The sequence below is a fragment of the Amborella trichopoda genome, chromosome 12 (assembly GCF_054954075.1).
Source record: "Amborella trichopoda isolate Santa Cruz 75 chromosome 12, AtrichopodaSantaCruz75HAP2 v2.0, whole genome shotgun sequence".
Classification (NCBI taxonomy): domain Eukaryota; kingdom Viridiplantae; phylum Streptophyta; class Magnoliopsida; order Amborellales; family Amborellaceae; genus Amborella; species Amborella trichopoda.
The window spans coordinates 8,295,544-8,318,414 of NC_142347.1; the positions used below are offsets into that span (position 1 = coordinate 8,295,544).

General features: G+C 36.9%; 1 protein-coding gene across 4 annotated transcripts in view; it reads right to left on the minus strand.

The window, feature by feature from the left end:
* Window positions 1–20,369, minus strand: part of LOC110008226 (transcription factor PHYTOCHROME INTERACTING FACTOR-LIKE 15-like) — a 33,310-nt gene extending 12,941 nt beyond the window's left edge. Inside the window, exons 1-6 of one of the 4 annotated variants that reach the window (XM_020674414.2) lie at window positions 19,713–20,369; window positions 16,289–16,378; window positions 16,111–16,176; window positions 15,949–16,014; window positions 15,139–15,574; window positions 14,798–14,882 (exon numbers count right to left, since the gene is read on the minus strand). In XM_020674414.2, coding sequence (XP_020530073.2) covers window positions 14,857–14,882; window positions 15,139–15,574; window positions 15,949–16,014; window positions 16,111–16,176; window positions 16,289–16,375 — 681 coding nt within the window. In that variant the 5' untranslated portion in view covers window positions 16,376–16,378; window positions 19,713–20,369 and the 3' untranslated portion in view covers window positions 14,798–14,856. Of the gene's footprint in view, window positions 1–14,797; window positions 14,883–15,009; window positions 15,575–15,948; window positions 16,015–16,110; window positions 16,177–16,288; window positions 16,379–19,712 lie in introns of those variants that run through there. The other 3 variants (XM_088854460.1, XM_088854459.1, XM_088854461.1) reach the window with 3 other exon arrangements.
* Between the last annotated feature and the right edge of the window lie 2,502 nt (window positions 20,370–22,871).

Below are 22,871 nucleotides of genomic sequence, written 5' to 3' on the forward strand. Positions count from 1 at the left end.
AGGACACTGGTGGAAATACCACGGGTTTGGAGAACCTTCATGGCTCTGGCCTTAGCAAGTTCAGGCGGAAACTGCAGGGTGCCTGAACAACCAGAGGCACAATCCGAAGATGTTCGGTATATATAATAGTAGTAGTAGTAATAATTTAAACAAGGCCCCTCACATCAAAACCATTAATATAAATCAATGTTAGGAATCCTATATTGAAGAATCACGGTCAATCAAAATTGCACTTCAAGGCCCATTTCTTGAAATGGCCAATGTCAATTTGTAATGGCTATTTGTGGCTAATGCCCAATGGGCCATGCTCTATGTGACCAATGCCAAATGGTTAATGTCCATCATGAATCAATAGCGAATTGCTGATGCCCATTATAACCAATGCCTTAACGGCCCAAGCCTAGTGAGACCAATGCCTCATGGCTAATATCAAATGCCTAGAGTTGCCTAATGCTCATGGCTTAGGGCTAAGTCACCCCTCTTCCCACATACACACGTCCAAATTCCCCAAACTTCAAATTGTACCTGATAAAACCAAAATACTGTGAGGATGTGTAGACACCTCCCTTGAAATTCGGACTACAGGAATTGCCTAAGTCTTAAGGACCACAGTGACCCTTGTGAGCCATAGTGAATTTAAGCCCTTAAAATTATCCTAAAGTTACCCAAAAACTATTTCAATAACTAGTTATCCTAAACATTTATGAGTTTTATAAACATAAAAAACTGTCCCAAACACTATTATGACACCCAAAAATCTATAATTGAGACCCTACAGGCTTAGCCATGTAGACCCCTCAAAAGTAACCCAAAGTTAACCACATTTGAATCCATATTATAGAGGAGGTTGCATGCTTTCCAACGGTTCAAGAATTGCTTGAATTCAACTTACGGTTAGAAGCTATTGCCTGGAAAAATTGTTCAGAAAAATAACATTTTAGTCCTTATGTGACCGACACATGTCGGACTGCGCGACAGGCTACGTGTTGCACGGTGCGATGGGTCCAAGACTGGCCAAAACGTGTCCTAAGCCTAGTTTTACTAGATTTTGGGTCGGTTTTGACTTAAATATTATGAAAAAATCCAAAAAGTACCCAAATCCTAATCAAACTATAACCAGGAGATCAATTAATTTCAAGCCTAACCCTAGTGAAAACCAATAAACACCCTCTCTAAAATCCCAGATAAATAGACTAACAAATCCCTAGAAAATTAGTTAGGAAATTCCCAGATAATTGAGAAATTCTGAGAAATTCCAAATAAATAGAAAAATCATCTAGAAATTTAGGAAATAATCTAAAAAGCCAAGAAAATTAGGAAATTCATCCAAAATAACTAAGAAAATAGGAAAAATCCAAAAACCCATAAAAATTAGGGAAAATATCTAGAAAAATATGAAAAACCCTAGAAATCCTCAGGTAAAAGCTCCTAACACCAAGTCCTACCCAAACCTCTCCAAAATTAATATCAAACCTTAGGAACAAGTTCTCCTAGATCCAAGACCTTAGAGTCCTACTTCAAGAAAGCAAGAGAAGACATGAAAATGTGTAAATCAACCAGCGGTCTTAATACGGGCCCTAACTCTGGGTTTTCCAGCTATATTTTCTTTCTCTTTCTCTCTCTCTCTCTCTCCCTCTCTCTCTCTCTTATTTTTATTTGTTTATTACGTACTTTATTTTTATTTTATTTTATTTTTTGGAAAATTTATTTATTTTTAGATTTACTTAAATTTTAGAAGCTTTTAAAGGTTAATATATAGATTTGAGAGCTGTCGCTACCAATCGATTCAGAAAAGAACCGAATCTACATAGATTTGTAATACTTTTGAGCCCATATTTTGAGCACCCCACTCTATCTATTGATTTATAAAATAACCCAAGATATTTGAGTTAATCTCGCTTAGAGATCGGTGCAAATCTGAGCACACACATTTTAGCACCCACTGTAGGGATCTCAAACTTCAGATATTCCTATTTTGAGAAATAATTTATGAAAATTTATGTAATATTTTGCAGAAAACAAAAAGCCGCAAAACTATGGACAAGCCTCAAATTTGGATCTGAGGCCCCTCTATTTTGCTTAACTCAGGCCGTGTTGCATGGCCTTACATGGAATGTGTCGTGTTTCCTAGTGCGACCGTGGCGTGTTGCGCAGTGCGATGCCTAGCGAGTCGTTATATGCAGACTACCATAAAAGTTTTCCAACAGGCCATTATTGCTCCTATTCTGGCTCCCTATGATTTTTGGCCTTCTTTTCATTGTAGAAGAAAGAATAAAGATAGAACTTAGGTCTTTTCTTTGCCTTATCTATTTAGATTTGATTTTTCCTACATTAGTCTTTCTTGCATAGCTTAGAACTTTTTGACTTTATCTTTGTAAAGATCGTCATCTTTTTCATGATAAAAATAGAAATATAAAAGAAGAAGGAAAATATAGACTTAGCTTTTCTCTATTTTATATGTTTAAATTAGATTTAATCTTATTTGCTTTGACCTTATCTTCTTAGTCTAGAATATTTAATCTTATCTCTTTAGATTAAATCTATATTTATCTCTTGCATAAGTAGATAGGTTTATCGGCATGTGTATATTTGACCACACTTATTACATACACCATTGGGTGTTGATCTCACACACTTTCCAAAACACGTTCTGACACCCTAAAATCTTCAAGTTTTCAAAAACCCCTATACCAACACTTAAGTCGTGCAGGAACCTAGTTTCATGTGTGAAACATTGGGAATGTGCCAACGATAAAGCAAAGCATCCCTCCTGGGAAAATCTGACCAAGAAACAAGCCCACATTAGTAAGCACTGGTCTCCACAGATAACTGTAGTTGGACCCTACGGAGGTACCTATTAAGCCTAGCCGATTTCAGTTTTCTCTTAGTTAGGTAACCTAACCAGACCCGAGCCTACCTATAGTCCTAGGTCAAATTGCTTTCAAACTGTTTTCGTGTGCCTTGCTTTGATCCAGGTTCGAGTCTAGGTCCACTCAGGTTCAATTCTAGGTCCACTCGAATAGAAGTTTAGGTCTAGCTTAGTATTAGTCTTGACCCATCCAAGCTAGGTTTGCATCTAGGTTGAGTCAGACCCAAGTCTAAGTCTAGCCCAGTCTAAGTTTTGGTCCATCCAATTTTGATTCTAGGTCTATCCCAATCTAAGTTTTGGTCCATCCAATTTCGAGTCTAGGTCTACCTAGGTTCAAGTCCAGGTTTAATCCAATACAAGTCTAAGTCTTGCTAGGTTTGAGTTCAGGTTTAACCCAGTCCAAGTCTAGGTCTTGCCAAGTTCAAGCCCAAGATTCGTCAAGTTCAAGTTTAGCTTGGTTCGTGTCTAAGCTAGTTAGGTCCAAAATCTTGGTCCATTCTAGGTCTCTAGCCCTAGGTCTAAATCTAGGTCAAAGTCCAAGTCTAAAAGTCAGAGCCCAAGCCCACATTTAGGTCCAAACAAAGGCTGGAGTTCAATCCATAATCTAGGCCCATGCTTAGTCTTTGTAAAGGCCCAAATTCTAAACCCAAGGTGGTCTCCAACTACGGATTTAGGTCCAAGCCCAGATCCAGTCGAAGTTAGGCCCAACCTTTGAAGTCTAGTCAAGTCCGGGAATCATGATTCATGGCAGGATTAAGATACAATATAACCCTTTATTCAAGCTTAGGGAGTTAGGTTAGTCTTTGAGGCATCACCAAGGTGCACCCTCAAATCTGAAGACCCGTGAGGGGTAAGTCAAGTCAAAACCCACATAGAACTACAACTAGTCGCTTAGGTCCCAAGGCTACCATTCATCCTGCCCATGGTTCAGGAAAAAGGGGCCACCGACTGAGTAAAACAAATAGCAACTTGAATGATGAACTCATTAGGCATGCTATCTATCATGACTTAGAGTATTGTCGAAAGTCAAATCGACACGACCTTGGCAAGTTGAAAATGTAAAACCTTGAAATCCATACGTCAGTCGACTTGAATTGGGTTAACCTTCCTCCTAACCCTAATACCTAGCCGATTGGGGATCAATCGATTCAAAGTCCAAATCAGGGAAAACTAGAAAGGCAGGCATCTGCGCCTAAACCCAGGAGCTCATCAAGCCGGGCTCTACTCAATAAGGTGCACCCTTAGGTAATTCTGAGGACTGTGAATTCCTCTCCATCAAGAGTCCTAGGGATGATCCTGCGGTCAGAACCTACTTGTGGTATATTTGACAGTGTCGAACCTCGAGATCCATCTAGGGGCTCAGGTCGGCATCTGAGTCAAGGTCAGGGGATCTCTTCTTCCCTTGACCAACATAGTCATTCCAGTACCACCCCAGTGGAGAGATGGCATCGCCGAAGCACTCATGCTATCCCACTCAGGTCCCAACTTAAGGGCATGGTCAAGGTCCTCTTGAATCCTATGGTCAACACAGTTTAGTGAGTCAGTATGGGGGAGTATATAACCCACAAGTTAGTAAGCCCTTATCGACTGGGGCACATCTTTAGCGTGGAGCCCAATTGGTTCCAGCCGAAATCTACCCATGTCAGGCTCAGTCTGTCCAATCGGTTCGGTCCAAACCTATTGTCCATCAGCTAAGCCAGTTCAGGCTACCTCATTAGCTCAGATCTACCATGTGCCAGCTCAACCAACTCAGGTCGCACCATTTATGCCAATACATTATCCACTGGTCCAGTCCCTTCCGACTATGCCACAGTCCAGGTTTGGCCAACTCAAGCTGTACCACAAACCCAGGTGTATCCTGTCCATTACCTAGTCCAAACGATGCTTACCATACCATCAGTTCAAGTCAGTCCATCAGTACTAGGCAACCCCAGCTGCTCAATCGATTGATTTAGCCAACCTAAAAAGTGAACTGAAAACCTTTAAGCATACCTTGGTGAAGATAGGCGTTCCCGGTGTCCTCCCACCAAAATCTTATGTCAAAGACACTCTTAGGCATTTCTAACCCCTCCCATTGGGTTTTGAATTCTCCTAATTTGAAAACAAGTTTAGTGGGAAGGGTGACCCTAAAAATAGGTCACCTCTTATGCTCTATATGTTCCATCTCGTGAAAATAGACCTCGCTCACTCAAGGCGATGTTTCAGTATACTCTCTCTAAACAACATCTAACCTGGTTCTAAAAGACGATTATTAAATGCCTGGATCAAACTCCTGATGAATTGTTTCGATGTTTAGTCAATCAATATCGCATGACAAAAGAACGACCAATGGCCCTTGGCGAATTGGTCTACACCTGACAAAATCTTGGCTAGTTGTTTACAGACTATGTTCATAGATTTAGATATGCTGCATCAAAATTCATTGATTGTACACTATCTGAAGCCTCTCGGATCAGTGTGACTATAGAAAATGTGTTCCCTGAGTATAAACTTTACTTCCGCAAAAACACTCGGCCTTTCTATTTGACTCGAAGCTTGAAATGGTCTCGCACTATCAGAGAGCAAAGGGCTCGAGACCAGTCACCAATCATATTGGGGCAAGAGTCGGATGAAGTCGTGATAGAGCAAGAACTTGATCGTAGTAAAGATTCATCTGAAACTGATCCTGATGACAAAATAATTAAAAATTGTAGAGATCATCCCAAGTTAGAATCATCTAGGCTTATGCATACAGATGGAACTCACTCAGGGCGAAGTTAGGTAATTTTAAATGATATGACTGTTTCACATGAAGATGAAGTCCTTGCCAATATCAATATGATAAGGACTTACTAGTCAAGATCATGCCCTAGCCTGAAGATCATTCAATATGGCCTTGGGGAACGAGAAGAAGCTGACAAGGAAATTTAGTAAACGAAGAGAGAAATGATAAGATTATCCAAACTCATGCTACTAAGGAATTTCAGAAACCAAATGATAAGAATTTCCTTAGCTCTAGGTCTATAGTTAAAGAAAACAAGGTAATCATTCCATGGGGAGCTCTTATGGAATTAGAAAACTCCAACCCACAAAATGAACATCTTGCCTCTACAATAAAAACTTGTGTGGAGATCCTCCAGAGTTCATAACCTAATAATATTGGTCACCTAAAGGAGGAAGCAATTCCGGCTGTCCCAGCAAATGTAAAAAACATGAAGACACAAAGGGACCAAATCATTCACCCTACGGAAAAAGTATGAGATGAGCATGAGCTCTCCCAAAAGCCTATGGTACGGGAATCTCAGAGTGAGATGTCAATGATTGCCTTAGCCTAGGGTCCATAATCCAAGAGAGAACAAAAAGCAAACAACCCCACAAGGAGTTCCAATTCAAGTAGAAGGAATTAACTTGCACGAGACTCAAGACACCCCTGTCCTAAATAGGGGGGCATGGGTGGATAATCCAAATCTTGTGGCTAGGCATTCTCAAATTCCTAATGATAGGAATAACCTTAGCTCAGGTTTTGAAACTCAAGAAAAAGAGAAGATACAAGCTCGTAGAGCTCCAAGTTGTCCCTATGATATATGTCACCACAAATGCAAAGGGTCTAATTAGTCTCATCTTTCAAATAAGAGCAATAGGTGATCCAAAAGATGCTCTAGTCGTCCATGAGCTCAATCGAGATCTCAAGGTTAGGGGTTACTAAGACAACAATAATTGGGAATGCCTTAATCTCAAAAGTACCATCCAAGAAGAAACAAACAGGCCAAGCCTAGTATATTCAGCCGAACCATCCTCTAAGGTAAACTTAAAAGAAGATACAGCCCCTCAAGAGAAGATGGGAGATATTTAACCTTTAGAAATTTTAAGAGGCCCACTTGAGCCACCTTCACCCGACTTCTTGGCAAGCCCACCTATTTTGGATGAGGAGTTGAGTCCAAAGGAGTCAAGCAGACCATCCTCTAAGGTCAATCCAAAAGAAACGGAAGGCTTCCTAAACATTCAACATCTCCGTAAGAGTTACAATAGATCGAATGCCTAGAAAGTCGAAGGGGACCACCGAGGCCACTCTCACAAGAATTCTTAGATGATCGGCCTACATGGGATGTAGACCTAGAAGAAGACATGGGTAGGGTATGACACCATTGATTGGGGCATCTCATATTCATGGAAATCTACCCTTAAAAATAGAAAGTGTTGAAGAAGATTCAGTAGGGGTAGCCCCATCCACTAGTTAGAAAGTAAACATCCCATCCAATGAAAATTTTGTAGAAGTTGTCCCATCCAACATACCGATAGGGACGATCTGATCCAATGAAAAAAACCCTACAGGGGAATTCTCCACCAAATCAATTGATAGGGACACCCCCATTTGATAATGATAATATAGTAGGGGCAATTGGTGAGGCTCATGCCTTATTCAACGGCTCCCAAAACTCCTCAAGGTCATCAACTCCCAAAGGACAACATGAAATTCTAGATGAAAAGGATCACTGAAAAGGAGTAGGGTGATCACTTGCTCCTCCCTTTCAAATAAGCCAAGTGAGGCATCCTACTCCGTGGCATTAACGACCTAAGGAGTCAGTAAAAAAAAGAAGAGATTGGTAACAAGTATTCTTAGGGGCCTCAAAATAAAAAGAGTAAATAAAAGGTTGTCCCAAGTATGCTTAGGGAAGTAAAAAAAAACAAAAAACGAGTTATTTGTGCAAGAGAAAAAAGAAAGAAAGAAAAAAAATGATAAATAAAGAAAATGAGCTTAGCCAACCTAGAAGGAGAGTGAAGGACTAGGAAGTTGAGAGTGACTTCAAGTCTGAAAATCAAGGTCTGATTGTAGCACTTCAAGGAGGAAATGCTCAACATGAATTCAACAAATTTTGTCAAGGATGTGTTAGATACCAACCATGGGCAAGAAAATCCAAAGATAACCAATACTAGAACCTCCCTGCCACCTGAGGATGGAAGGATGATCAACTTCTCATTTGATTCTAGAACAAAGTACCATATAAAGTAAAAGCACCATTGAATCTCCTACTCCTCCTCCTCCACCTTCATAGTCTTCTTTTCCTTTCCTCATTTTACATCTCTTGTCCTCATTCTTCATGTCCTTCAAAAACTGAAAAGAAAATAAAAGAGAAATAATTTTTTTCGCTGAGCTGAAATTTGAGAGAAACCCCGAGCGTTTGAAAAAAAGACCACCAGGTTGAGTATTCGAAAGGAACCTTGGAGGTGATAAAAAAGAAATGAAGTTGTCTTTTTTTTTTTTTTTGGTCTCTTCTCCAATATCTTTAGAAATTCTACCCAACTTCTCTTCTCAAGTCAGAACAGTGTCAAAAGCGAAGAAATGTAAAGGCATCAGTCCCAGCAAAATCATGAAGAGACTCAACTGGCTGAACTTTAGGAGTGGTAATGGAAGAACGCAACAAGAAGTCCAAGCAATATCCCATATTATCCAAGACATCAACTTGCTCAAAAACTTCATAAAGCTCTCCCTTGAGTTGTTACTCAAGAACTAAAATTGGAAGATGATGAGGTACTTGATGGTTCCCCATCTTGACTATACCAAACAAACACTCGGCATGCTCATAATTCCAAAAAAAAAAAGGAAGAAATTACATGATAGCATGAGCCAAAACTACTTACTAACGTCTTTTCCAAAAATTCTCTCTTTTTAGAAAAATTGTGTGTCGTGACTTAAAAAATCTTTGTTTCTTTGTTAAAATCGTATGCCCAGTCACCTAGTTCTATTCTAAAAAATGCTCTCTATTTTCAAAATTGCTAAAAATGTTTTATAAAATGAAGGAGTATGGTGATACATGATTGTTATCGCGTTTCCGTCTTCTCTAAGTCATGAACAATGGGCTAAAACCCTTTGGAAAACCCGTTTTTAACAAGTATAACCCATAGGTTCCCAAAATCTTAGTCTCAACCTGTGGATCCAAAAAATATAAAATCAAAGATCAATGGAAGTTCAATTAGCTAGAAATTCGTCATCATCATTGTTTCTCAATTCAAATTTCTATTCAATAGAAAATCAGGTCCAAAGAGTAAAGGTCTAAGGCCAAAGATGACTACACTGATATCCCAGGTAGCATTGAGGTGAAGTCACCGGCTCAAAGGTAGCATGATTCTTGCTGACTATTATTTCAAGTCCTGATTATCAGAGACCTATCAACGCCATTGCCTCAAAGATTGCGCAGTTTCTGTTCGATGTCTGACGGATCAAAGTATCCATCGGGGTATTGCCTTCCTAGAGGGTATTAGTCATTCAAAAGAATGACTCTTCAAATTTTTCATTGTGTGTCACTGTCTGCTTCTTTTCAATTCACCCAGTCTTCTAGGTGAATGCCAAAGTGGGGCAACTGTAGACATCCCCCTCGAAATTCTGGGTAAGGGAATTCCTATAAACCCTGATTATGATTCCTTAGGAACACAATAACTCTAGTGAGCCATAGTGAACCTAGACCCTAAGAATTATATCAAATTTATCCAAAACCTATCCTAATACCCTCAAATAGTCATCCTACACACTAATGAGCCTTATGCACCTAGAATTTGGCACCCAAAAACCTAAAATCGAGACTCTAAAGTCCTAGTCATGTTGATCCCTCAAAATAACTTAAATTTTACACCATTTGGCTCCAATATAGAGGAGGTTGCAAGCTTTCCAATGTTCAAAGAATCGTCATAATCTGACTTAGGGTTAGAAAGTTATGGCCTAAGGAAAATTGTTTAGAAACATGATATTTTAGTCCCTGGGCTACTCGACACATGTCGTGCGCTTGACACGCAACTCGCCACGTATCGGGATGCCCTCTAAAAAATTAGGAAAACTCCTAGAAAGCCAAGAAAATTCATCCAAACTAGCTTGGAATGTAGGAAAATCCAAAGAAACCTAGAAAACTAGGGAAAGCTCTAGATAAATAGGGCAACACCCTAAAAAGCCTTAGGCAAATGCTACCAAACCCAAATCCTATCAAAACCTCTTCAAAATTTAGATCAAATCCTAGGATCAAGTTCTCCTAAATCCAAAACCTTCGTGCCATTCTTCAAGGGAAAAAGTTTATATAAGGTTGCAACCCTATAATGTAGAGCTACAGATGCACCTTTGATTGATCATCTCGACATCGAGTTGTATGACCATGAAGAATAAAAGATTTTAAGTCTCAGAAATAGTGCATTTTACAGCATATTATCTACACCGTCCATTTTCAAAATTTTCATATGTTTATGGATTTACTTGATTTTAACCATTTTTTAAATTTTAAATTTTATAATAAGATATAAAAATAGATTTTGAGATAATCCTAAGAATATTTTACAACAAAATTATATACCATGATAAAATTTGAAGGCGCACCTTATCTCTATAGCTACAGATGCATCCGTATACCAACTACACCCTTCTTCAAGACAACAAGAGAATGCATCAAAATGTGTAAATCGACCTGCAGTCCTAATATGAGCCCCTGGGTTTTCCAAATATGTAATTTTTCTCTCTTTTATGTTTATTTATTTATTTGTTTCTTTATTATTTCGGATTATTTATTTTATCTAAAAATTTATTTGTTTTAAAATTTACTTAAATTTTAGAATTTTTTTAAGGTGTAATTTATGGATTTGAGAATTGACGCTGCAATAGATTAAAAAAAGAACCAAATCTACATAGATCTGCGATGCTTCTGAGTGTATAAATTGAGCAACCCCACTCTACTTACTGATTTCTAAACTAACTGATTGTGACAAGATATTTCAGTTGATCTCGTTAAGAGATCAGCGTAAATCCGAGCGTAAACAGGATCACCTTTGTTCAATGGCCCTAAATTGTGTATCCCTGAGATGATTCCCGCCCTAACCAAATTAAAATCCCCACTAGAGACAAAATCCTTTCATAGGAGGAGATTATTATGCCATCTTACAAATGAAACCATGTATCATAATTGGCCCTAGTCTCAATAAACCATAGAACACCCAGTATACTTCCAGCGAAGACCTTGGTATTTCTTTGTATAAAGAGTTGTGCAGGCTTTAGTCCCAAGTACATTACCTAAACTGTGTGATATCTATTAGCGAGAAGGGCATCATCTTTATTCTCGCAACAAATATCCCTTTTAGTTCCAATTTTATCCTATTGATTTCCATTTTCTACCAATTTTGACCTATTGTTCTCTTCTTTTTGAAAGGGCAATATTCCTTAAATCAATCTTTCTGAAAAGGATCAATGTTATCTTTTTCCTCAAAAACTTTACTTTGAACTCTTGAAATTACCTAATTCTCAACTAATACTAATTTAAACTTTTCAAATTACCTAAATCTCAACTAATATTCTTTTGGGAAAGTATAGAATGAGACTATTTACCTTTGTATACAATGAGACCATTTACCTTTGATTCAATTACTTACCACCATCCGATGTGAAATTTGATAGCTCTGATGTGTCACAAAGTTGGAGAAAATTTCTTTTGAAGTTTGAACGTGGTCAATAGAATAATTGCAGCCACCCAATCACATCCAATGGTCAAGATTAATGTGACCACCCTGTACCAAAAGTAAATTGTCCCATTCTATACTTTTCCCTATTTATCTTAGTGAATTATAAATTGAATAGTGCTATATTCATAGTATTTAATTAATATTCTTATTATTTTATATTTATTATAGCTTTTGTTACATTATATTAGTAGTGTACTTAATAGTATTTTATATCTATAATGACATTGAAGTTCATAACAACTATTATTACTATTAATTATTTCAATTACTATTACCATTAATTACTATAAAAAATATTTACCGACGAGGTCAACTCTATTTATTGGAACAACTTCTGTTGAGTCGCTGCACCTATCCTTTCCTTTGATTTCCACTTTCTAGGAACTTTTGTTTCTTGTAAACATGATTTGGCTTAGGATTTCCATTTATCATTTCAGGGTTTCTCTGAATTTGGAAGCTACCACTCAGTAAGTTTCTATAACAAGGCTCAATTCAATTAAGTCCGTAACGTCTTTTGCCATATCTCCTTTTGAGTGAGACCGGGATCTCATTGTGATTTTATTTAACCCCCCCCCCCCCTCCCTTACTTTCATGTATTAGGTATTTTTTATATATAATGACATTGAACATCATAACAAATACTATTACTATTAATTATTTCAATTACCATTACTATTAATTACTATAAAAATAATTAATTATATTTATTTAAACAATATTCAAATTATAGAGATAAATAATACAATTGAAATTATGTTTTAGAAAATCATTACTGAGTTATGAATAGAATTATAATCATATCTGGAAGTTGACTTGATATATCTTCATATTTTCATTTTTCCCAATTTTCTAGACAAATATTTACTTATAAGTAAATAATACATTTATTGATATAATTAATAATAATTTTGGAGTTGGATCCCTCAAATTCTCTCTTTCTATTTACTCCCTCTATAATCATGTGCAACACACGTTGAAACCACTATTAATATTCATGATTTTAATAATTATTACTATATTTATTTAAATTATATTTACATATAGGTAAACATATAAGTACTAAAATAAGTAAAAATAATTTTATTTATATTAGTGAATTGTAAAATTAAAAATGCAAAAAAAAGGGAAAAGTAATAATAATTAACCGTAAATACAAATTATAGAGGTAATAATATAATGGAAATTATTTTTAGAAAAACCATTACTGCAAAATGAGAGTTATAAATAGAATTGTAATCGTATTTTGAAGTTGACCTGATGTGTCTTTGTATTTTAATTTTTCCTCATTTTCTAGAATAAATATTTACTCATACATATATAGTATATTTACTAATATAATAATTATAAATTTCGAGTAGTTTAAAAAATATTTTATTAAAAATTTTAAAAAATAATTATTATCTAATAAAAGCCCATATATGAAGATGGATCCATCAAATTCTCTCATTCTATTTACTCTCTCTATTATCACATGCAACGTACGTGCAAATCACTAGTACAATCATGAACTGTCATCATCATCCTCCTCCAAACCTTATCCCAATTATTTGGTGTTGGCTAATATAATCATGCATATAAAAAAGAGGTTCAACCCATCACATGGATTCAATTCGAAGAGGTACAAGTAGAAGGAGCAAATACAAAATTGTAAATAGCAAAGAGGTACCGGCCATCACATGATAAAGGTATTCATCTCATTGAAAAAGGAACGTGGCTTACTAAGACAGGCATAGTAACATATTCGTAGTTCATAAAATGCATAAGAAAAGGAGAAAAAACATACACCAAATGCCAAAAGGAATAAATTTTCCCATTACCATAGTTGAAAGGAAAGGTATATAAAGGGATCATATACTTTTAATACAAGGACGTCACACTCACTCTTGTTGGTCAGATTTCAAATCAAGTAGTTGAGATTGTGCCATTGACCAAAACTTTAACTTAAAAAAAAAAAAAAAGACCCTCTTGAATACTTTTCTAACTTTGTTTCTAAGGATTTTGGCTCCAATTACACTATGTGCCTTTTCAGTAATAGAATGTCGTCCCTCTCAGTCATAAGGAGGAAGCATCACTCGTTGCTTCCTTGACTTAGCAAATTAAGGACCACGGATCATGAATTTCATGGTATTATCCGACCATTCGATCGTGTTCTTCTGTTAACATTGTTTCTGCCTTTTCGAGATGGCCTTTCTAATTGAGAACCAGTTTGTGGATGATCTTCTCCCTGGTACGCACTTCATCTAGCTCTCACCCTTGGTCCACATGCATGACCTTGGCATGAGACAAAGTAGACCAACCCTCAGAGCGAAGCATCTCAGGTTAATTTTGATACACCCAAAGACTTGTCGATATCTTCTTTTGTAGTTCCAGGATTCTCTTAGCATTTAGAACCAGGATATTAACTTCCCCATCGAGAGGAGCGAAGGGTATCGGGGCGGTGAAAATGTCCTCAAATTCCAGCCTAAATAAGGACCAAGCATGGACAAGGTCGGGAAACGAAAAAGCTTCATATCCCTTGGATCTACACTCCATTCATATGGGCTCCCAAGATTTATTTATAATATAGACTTTTCTAGAATGGAGGAGACTACTTTGAAGCTCCTTAGGGTCTTCACCTACCTTAACAGTTGTATTTTAGGTGGGGGAGTGCCATTTTTTGGTGGTCCTATAAGAGCTCAAAAATTTTCCCAACAATAATATAGAAGTGGACTAAAAAACATGTATTAGATAATGTTGTTTCTGAGAAGGTTGGTGATGGCTACATATTACAAATTCTGACATTCCAAATTAAGAAGATGGAAATATAAATTGGGATAGACAATAGACATATTGAAGGACACTCCTTGGAAATATCTACTGGTTCTTATGTCTTCCTGAATTTGCCTATTAGGTTTTCAATGCTATTACAGGTGTCTTACTGGTTAAAAAGGAGTCCAACACCATAGGACTTCAACTCTCCAACTTTTCTTACATGGGTTCTTTCCTGTATCATGGATTTTGACAAGAAGGTCCTTAAAGTAGAAAAGTTTCATGAAGTTGGCATTGTCATGAAGCAGATTACACTTTATGTGTGCTCATTTTCATGAAGCGGATTACACTTTTTTGGGTGCTAAATTATTTTCATATAAATATTCGCAAACTTTCACATCGTATTAAAACTTATGTCTGGATTTATGCGAACTTTCAACATGATTCCACGTGGTTACTGAAATATCTAACGACTTGTGCACCTGAATAAGTCATTAATTGCTTTTTCCTTAACTCGTAATTTTCAAAATACCGATGTTAGATTAAGACAGGAGTAACTAAAGAAATATTCAGGATAAATGCATCTCAAGCATGATAGTAGTTTCTATTCAAAATCTGACTTTACCCCATGGGCATGGCTGAATTATTCGATTCTTCCACATCCATCTGGTAGTGTATTACTCACAAATACGCCAATGAATTGAAACTTACTTGATGAGTGATTGCAAACGACTCCCTTCCGTTAACTGTATATGGACGTCCACGACCATTCAAAGGTGATGCTTAATTAAAGTCCCTGCACTAGCATTTGATATAAATAAATTGTTCTTCACCGCTTAAACTAAGATGATGATGACGATGAGAGTAAAACAACAGTGGAATAAGTCCAAAGTCAAGAGACATAATGTGTGCCGAATCAATGATCAAAAGGAAAATACTTAAAAGATGCTAAAAAAATGGAAAACAAGATCCCTTCTAAGATTTAGCATGTATAAGACTTGTCACAACCTCTTAAGAACCACAAAATTCAGGAAGTGAAAGAGAATGAACACCTGTAGGATAATCATTGGTTTCATTTGTCTCCATGGAGATTTTCTCGGAATCTAACATACCAGTCGACACCATCATCAATGGAGGTCTATTGATGACCACTGAGGAAACTCCAGGTGGAGCAGCAAAGGTTGGTCCATAAGGCATAGCCACTGGTGACTGCTGTGTGTGTACCCCAGGCATGTGAATAGGTAATCCAGGTATCAAAGGCATGTTAGAGCCCCCTGAATTGTTTGAGGGGTGGAGAATACTAGCTTCTAAAGTTGGAAGAAAAGGATGGCTCGAGGAACAATTCATGTCGAACATGCGCATTCCCATGCCCATGCTTATGGCCATTCTCAGGCCCGAAGGCCAGACTCGTGAAAATGAGGGCATGGATATGTACTGCGATCCGGTTGGCGACAGTTGTAGTGGGTGCATGCACATAAACGCCATAACCTGAAAAGCATCAGCAGTGAAAAATCGTCCCAAGATGAATTATGCTTATACAAATGCAGGTTCTACAAAAATTAGAAATCATTGTAAATGAGGAGAAAATATCTTGTCCTACATTTTTCTCAGCTCAGGTTTCTATGAACTTGTGTTTTCAAGGTCCTATAGGAGGAGTAAATATCACCATATCTCTATCTTTCAAGGAAAGTCATAGGGGGAATAAAACACTGGAAAACTCTACTTTAGTTAGAAGAGATTTCATCTTCTAATCCCATAATAGTTTTGTAAGATTTTAAAAGAAATGGTGACATTCATAACCAGTACCATGCACAGCAACAAACAAATCAAATTACAGAAAACAAATCATAGAAAATCGTTACTTGGACTTGCATCTGATGGGCTTTCAGATATTCAATAGCCTCATTTAGCATCGATGCCTTGTCGACCTGCACTAAAGCCTCCAACCTCAAACACTTTGATGCAAGTGAGAGTGTCAAAGGTTAAAAGAAAAACCACCACAAATGAGTGGTCATAATGACAACCTTATTGCAATTGGGTATTAGTTCTTGTAAGGCCCTCAACTTCGAGTTGATCCGCTCCCTTCGCCTCTATTCAGAACATTTAGAATTCATGGAAAGTCATCAACATAAATGGGTAAAAGGAAGTCAAAAACTAAAGATAATTATTGTTTTTTCCAAGCCTTGGTATCTTTGCAGTTACCCTCTCTGACAAACTGTGATCTTCCATTGCACGGCTTTGTTTCTTGTGCAAATTCTTCCTTCTTAAATCCATAGAGTCACCATCCATTGCCTGCAACCCAATATAAAAACTTACAAAACCCAAAAAAATTTGTCGATATTTGGACAAAATTTCCTCACTATACTGTAAATAACTGAGAATGGTGGAATTTGGATGACTTCTGAAGTTTGTTCACCATCAGTGTTTCAAAACCCAGATCGGTGGGGTCGATCATTCATCCGCAGATATGTGTTGTGGATGTACGCTATTTAAAAGTAAAATAGCATACACCTAGGTACTTGGGTTCTTAGCAGTTAATGTGCTTGCATATTAGTTAGTAATGCTTGTATTCAAACCTCATATAATCCATTTTTCTTCAATGATTTTAAAATTTCAAGAAAAAAAAATCCTATGTATGTGCCGGGCTAGGCTAGGCCTATGGAACATGCCATGGACCTCAAGCCCAGGCCACCAGCCTTGGATTTTAACCTATGAGCTAGCTTATTGTTTGGGATCAGGTTTTAAGTGACTGGCTAAGTAGGGCGCTGGTTTATTTCCACCTGTGCCTATAACTAAAGGTATGGCTTTTGATAGAGCAGAATGGTAGAACACGATTCATATAACTGACATATAATTGTGGTAAAGTTCGGATAATGATGATGATTTAATTTTATTGTATAAAATCTTCCTAAATATACATACAAAACCAATTGGCCAAACTGAAAAGAATAGATGCCACCACAGGAGTAAAATGAGATTTGCTCCCTTGGCTAAACCCTGGTAAAGAGTAATTTTAGGACACCAAAATTTGAGATATGAGATCTACTTAACCTTTTTTTTTTTTTTTTTTGGGGTAAATAGATCTATTCAACCTTGCCACAAACAAAAACAAAAGGTTTTGCTCCATGGAATTGCTTGAAAACAAAATCATTCCTTGGCTCTTATTTGCTATGTTAGAAGAGATGTACCTCCACGATGGAGGTACAGTTTGTGCCTTCATAAATAAAAAAAGAATTCAGAGGCTCATGCTTTTGGCTAAGAATGGATTATCCAAACTAGCTTTGATTGTCAATAGATTTTGAACTTGTATAAAAGCTATTGATGTTATATAACATCTTTACACATGTACAATACTTCTAAGATTAATGGACATAAGCCACATTAAATTTCAAAACTAGAAAAAGGAAAGAAAACAAAACCGCATCCTAAAATTCCGAATATTTTCACTCAATATCTTTGCTACTTTTGTTTTGAGAATACTCATGTTGAATTAATGTCGATCTCAAGTTCCGTTTCAAACAATCCTCCTATGTAGGTCATTTCCCTTTGAGACCACTCCCTTGAAAGGATAGTAGTGCAAAAAAAATCAACTCGACCAAGTTACTTGGCTCTTGAAAGGATAGTAGTGCACAGACAATCAACTCGACCAAGTTATTTAGCTCTTGGTTGAGCCGACTAACATGGCCAAATTAGGTACACGCCAAAACAAAAGCCAAAAAAACAGGTAAGAAAGCCTCTAAAAAAATCTTTTAAAATAAAAAAAATTTAAAAGAGTTATTAGAATCATTAGGACACTAAATAAAATCAACAACCTCTATAAATGATGAATTACTGAAAAAGTGGATTTATACCTTTAGTATTTGAATTTTTTTTAAAAAAAAAAAAAATCTTCGAAGAGATATTCCTAAGGGATAATAATAGAAATCTTCAAAATGAACTTGGTAGACATTCTACCCGCCAATACTTTCACTATCACACCCACAACCCAATCACGGTGTTTTCTTGCTTTACCCACAACCCCGAGTCAAAAAGTAAATATTTTAAAACCTAAACTACCTTTCATCTCTCTCTCTCTCTACCTGCCCTCTCTCTTTGTATCTCTCTACTCTCTTTCTCTTTCTCTCTTTACCCACCATCTCTTTCTCTCTCTAACCGCCATCTCTCTCCACCCAACATTAGGGAGAGGAGGTGCGTGGAGAGAGAGGGTGGGTAGAGAGACCGATATTAGACAAAGAGAAAAAGGGCCGGTAGAGAGAGAGCGAGGGTAGAGAGAGAAAGGGGTGGGTAGACAGAGGAGAGAGAGGGCTGGCAGAGAGAAAGAGAGAGGGGAATGATAGTTTAATCTTTAAAACATTTAATTTTTAGACCGGATAAAAACAAGAAAAAATAGTGAGTGGGTTATACGTGTGATACTAAAAGTATTATGGATAAAATATCTACAAAGTTCATTTTGGAATATACATAATTTTTCTTATTTCTAACTAGGATGCTAGTGTTTTCATATTTTTATAATTTTTGCATTTTGTCTCATTTTTTAGTGTTTAGTTTAGCTCGGTAAGTTATAGACCTAACTCACTTAACCTCGCCTCGCACGTAAGGCGAGGCCAAGTTACTAATGAACTTTGTCGAGTCTTAAGGCGAGCCCAAGTTACTCAAGGACTTTGCCGAGTCGTAGCGTTTACGCACTCCCGCCTATCCATTGGAAAGTGAGGAAAGTTTTTTTAGACAACATTGACAAATAATGTGTGGTACACAAACCAGCCATCATAACGCCGCTTTTCATACACATATGGCATGGAAAGTAGCAGCTATTTGATGTTACCCACAAAAAAAACATCTCTTAATTGGGACAACACCATCCTTTGATAATTTATCAGGTTGGAGGTGGTTGTCCAGACTCTGTACCCAATGCCATGGCAATGCATATTCTAACTAGACTGCTATTAATATTTAGTAATTAGCATAAGCTCATATATATATATATATATATAGATAAAAAAATAAAGCTGGGATTAGCTTAATAGTTTATATGAATATAATAGCTTAACCGCCCATATTGAATCTAGGTCGATTTGACGATCATGGATATTTGATAGTGTTTGAATTTTAATTTTGTTTTCTACAAATCCAAATCACTTGAAATTTTAAAAGTGTATACATAGATATGAAAAAAAATAATTCGTAAAATATAAATTGATCAAAATATCCCAAAAAATTTACGGTGGTATTTTGATCAACTTATAGTTTGCAACTTATTTTTTTGTATTTTTATTAGGTGTGTCTCACTAATATTTACATACGCTCCAAATTTCAGATCATTCCGATTTGTAAAAAATAAAATAAAAAAGATAATACTACTGGACACCAGTGACCGTGCGACAATGTTTTGGAGATGATGAGGGTAGGCGAAATCACTACTTATTTTCGCCCATAAACATTAAAAAGAGTTTTCATATATATATATATATATATATATATATATATATATATATATATATATATATATATATATATATATATATATAATATTATTTTATGTATATTATATAATAAAAATAAAGATTAATAAAAGAGTAGCTTTTAGAGCAATCTATGTGCATATATAGAGATAGAACAAGAGGGAGACCTCAATCTGCCACACTGGTTCCTCTACCTCGCTTCTCTTCCTCTTTCGCGCACCACAAGAAGACGACAACCCTGCCGATGAGAATCCATAACCCCCACTACTTGCACCCCAAGCAACGCCACCACCACATTCCGCAGGTCGCTACTCGTCTTGTGACACCGACCAAACCAACAGCAGTCTTCGTAACAGTTGTGGCTGCAATCATCTGAGCTGAGAAACACAGAGGCTCTGGGCTCATATCTACATCAACAAACCCACAGAACAGTCCTTCCTCCACCTCTTCAATGGGACAAGGCCCAAGCGCCTCCTCTAAGCTCGGTGCATGGTGATCAGGGTCCGAGTGAAGCATCCTATTGTTCATTACAAGCTATTAAGGAAGAGAAGAAGTCAGTAAAAAGAAACGGAGAATTAGAGAGAATGAAGAGGAAGAAGAAAAAGGGGTGAGAAGGTGGGTGTCATTGATATGGAAGAGAGACGTTGGTAAGTGCGACACTCGTAGGGGAATAGAAGGTTGCAGTGGGAGAGCGTCGTTTTCCCATGGGGCCGGGGAAGCGAACGATTCGTTTTGTTTTGGTTTAGTATCCCCTCTCTCGCTCTAAGCCCTCTTTTTCTCTCTGAGTCTTCTCTCTCTCTCCAATGGTTGGATAGTTGTGGTATGGAGTTTGTCTCTGTTTGGTTGATGAGATGTTTCCTCTTTTTCCAAGTGAATAGGTCTCGTTTGGCTCCATGTGTCCAATTTTTGGTGATGTTAAAACCTCGTTATTCAGGCGGTCCTCTCACATGGTTTACCTACTTGTGAGGACCGGCTTGTTTGGATCCATGTCTTGTTTTTGAGGACCAGCTTGTTTGGATCCATGTCTCTTCTCAATGAGGAAGGCTTGGGATTTCGTTAGAAGGCAGGAAATTTTTAAACCTTATTTTAAACTTTTGTAGGTTATGCTATCTTTTTTAAGGTCAAGTGGTTGGCTTGGTTAGCTATGTCGCCATGATTACCTATTTGAAAGATTAATGTGATCGTGTCGTAGAATTTTTTTTTTTCTTCTTTTTATCTCATTTTCTTTTCTTTTTTTTTCTTTTTTTTTTTTTTTTTTTTTGTTTTTTTGGTAAAGATTATTTACAAGTATTTTTATTACAATAAATTTTATTTCAAATAAAATAAAACTAACAAATCCAAGATATTAAAAACCTTAATATCATTAAACCGATTTTCTTTAAACAAAGAAAATATTCACAATTTTTATGCTTGGGAATATAAAGCAATATAATTAAATATAGTAATAAACAAAAAGAGAGTGCCGAATATTACATCAACTGAGCTTATTACACCCCACACCGAATCACTACCATCCGATGACGCGGGATCAATGATCAACTTTCAATCTCAACAGGAAAAGCAAGTTTAGGCCAAGCTACACCAATAAAACATAAAGCCCTTTGATCACAAACTCAAACCCTAAGTGAATTCCCTTAACAACATAGTTTGAGAGAGATGGATTCTCTTTTTGCTATACCCTAAAACCCTTAGCCATAAATCCATAGTTTAGAGATGGGAGATAGAAGAACCCCATAGCCTAAACCCTTAGCCTTTTTTTACAATGTGGAAGAGAGATCAAAGATGAAAGAGTGAGGCGTACTCCTTTGGGCTTTCATGAGAGATAGAGAAACTTTCTTAGGAGAGAGATAGAATGATAAGGTATAGAGAGATATTTGAGTCATTCATTCTATAAATGAGCTATTAACATTATGGAATGTGCTAGAACCGTTATCCCCCTCTTTCCTTTGACCATTATCCAATCAATATAAATCAAATAAAATAATACTAATCATAATATTGTGTTTTATAGAAAAATATGCGTAAGCCTTATCAAAAAATTTAACCACTTATACCACAAAAGATATCAAACCCCGTAAAAATAGGATGTGCCACCACATGGGAATAAGAAGCCCCAAAAATTGGGGTGCGCCACCCATGTGATGGCTTTTGTTGCCCCCACCAATTTTGGGCATGGTGGGCCCATGTACACAATGCGCTCCTAAAGCTATTTTTAAATATTTAAAAATTAATAAATGATTTTAGAATTAACTAAAATATTAAAAACATTAAAAATTAATATCTCTGTTCTTATAAATCCAAATTTTATAAATAAAATATCTAGAGATCTAGAAAAATTCAAATAATAATTTTAAAATCATATCATCATAAAATAAATACAATTAAATTCATTAGATGGGATAATGATCCATATGATCTAAGAATAAATAATCTAGGGTACTCCACCATCAACTGTGGACTATGGATCACACTTGCTTTATCAAACCGACCCAGTATTTCTCATGACCCAGAGTCAATACAGAGGCTCATTAGTTAGTCACCAAAATCTGGTCGATGAGCCAGGAGATCACAATCTCAATCTATCAATTTCAGATTCTCCCCTAGAGACGGGCCAATGTCAATTAGACCTGATGCGACCATAGCTCCTATGGCGCATAGGGGTATCTCTCGCACATGCATACGCTTCACCGTGAAGGGTGACTTGCTTTCTCGAAATAGTCTATCAGTATGCATGTCGTGGGATGGTACATGGATGAGGCTTTCGCCCCCGTATTTGAAAGCCACCATCACACACAAGGGTCACACAGTCATTCGGCTCATTCATCCGGGCATACTCCGACAACATCAAGGGAAGACCGATTAGAACTTTTATCGGTTTATATTTTATGCTCAGGTAACATGGGTTTTTTCCAAACGACTGGCCTAGACCGTCAAGCACAGTCTAGTATCAGCAAACATCATTTGTTTAATATGGTCCACGAGGGATCACACTCCCACTAAGTTCATGTTCCAGTATATCGTTTCATTGTACAAGCACTCATAAGGTCTTCAATGGCCACACTCACCCATCACCATCTTTATTCTTCTCCAATCTAGGGGCTTTACTTAAGTTTCCAGTTATCCCTTTTGTTTACAAGGGCAAGACTTCTCTCGTTCAATGTCAGTTTTCGCAGTTGATTTGGATCTTCACAGATTTAGAAAGTGTTGTACAATTGAGCAAAATACAACAACCTTCATGGCCAAATGGATCAAGTATAAATTTTGATCTTCAGGTATGCAGTTCATATGGATCTTTATCTTTTCCATAACCATTTGGGGCCTTTGGA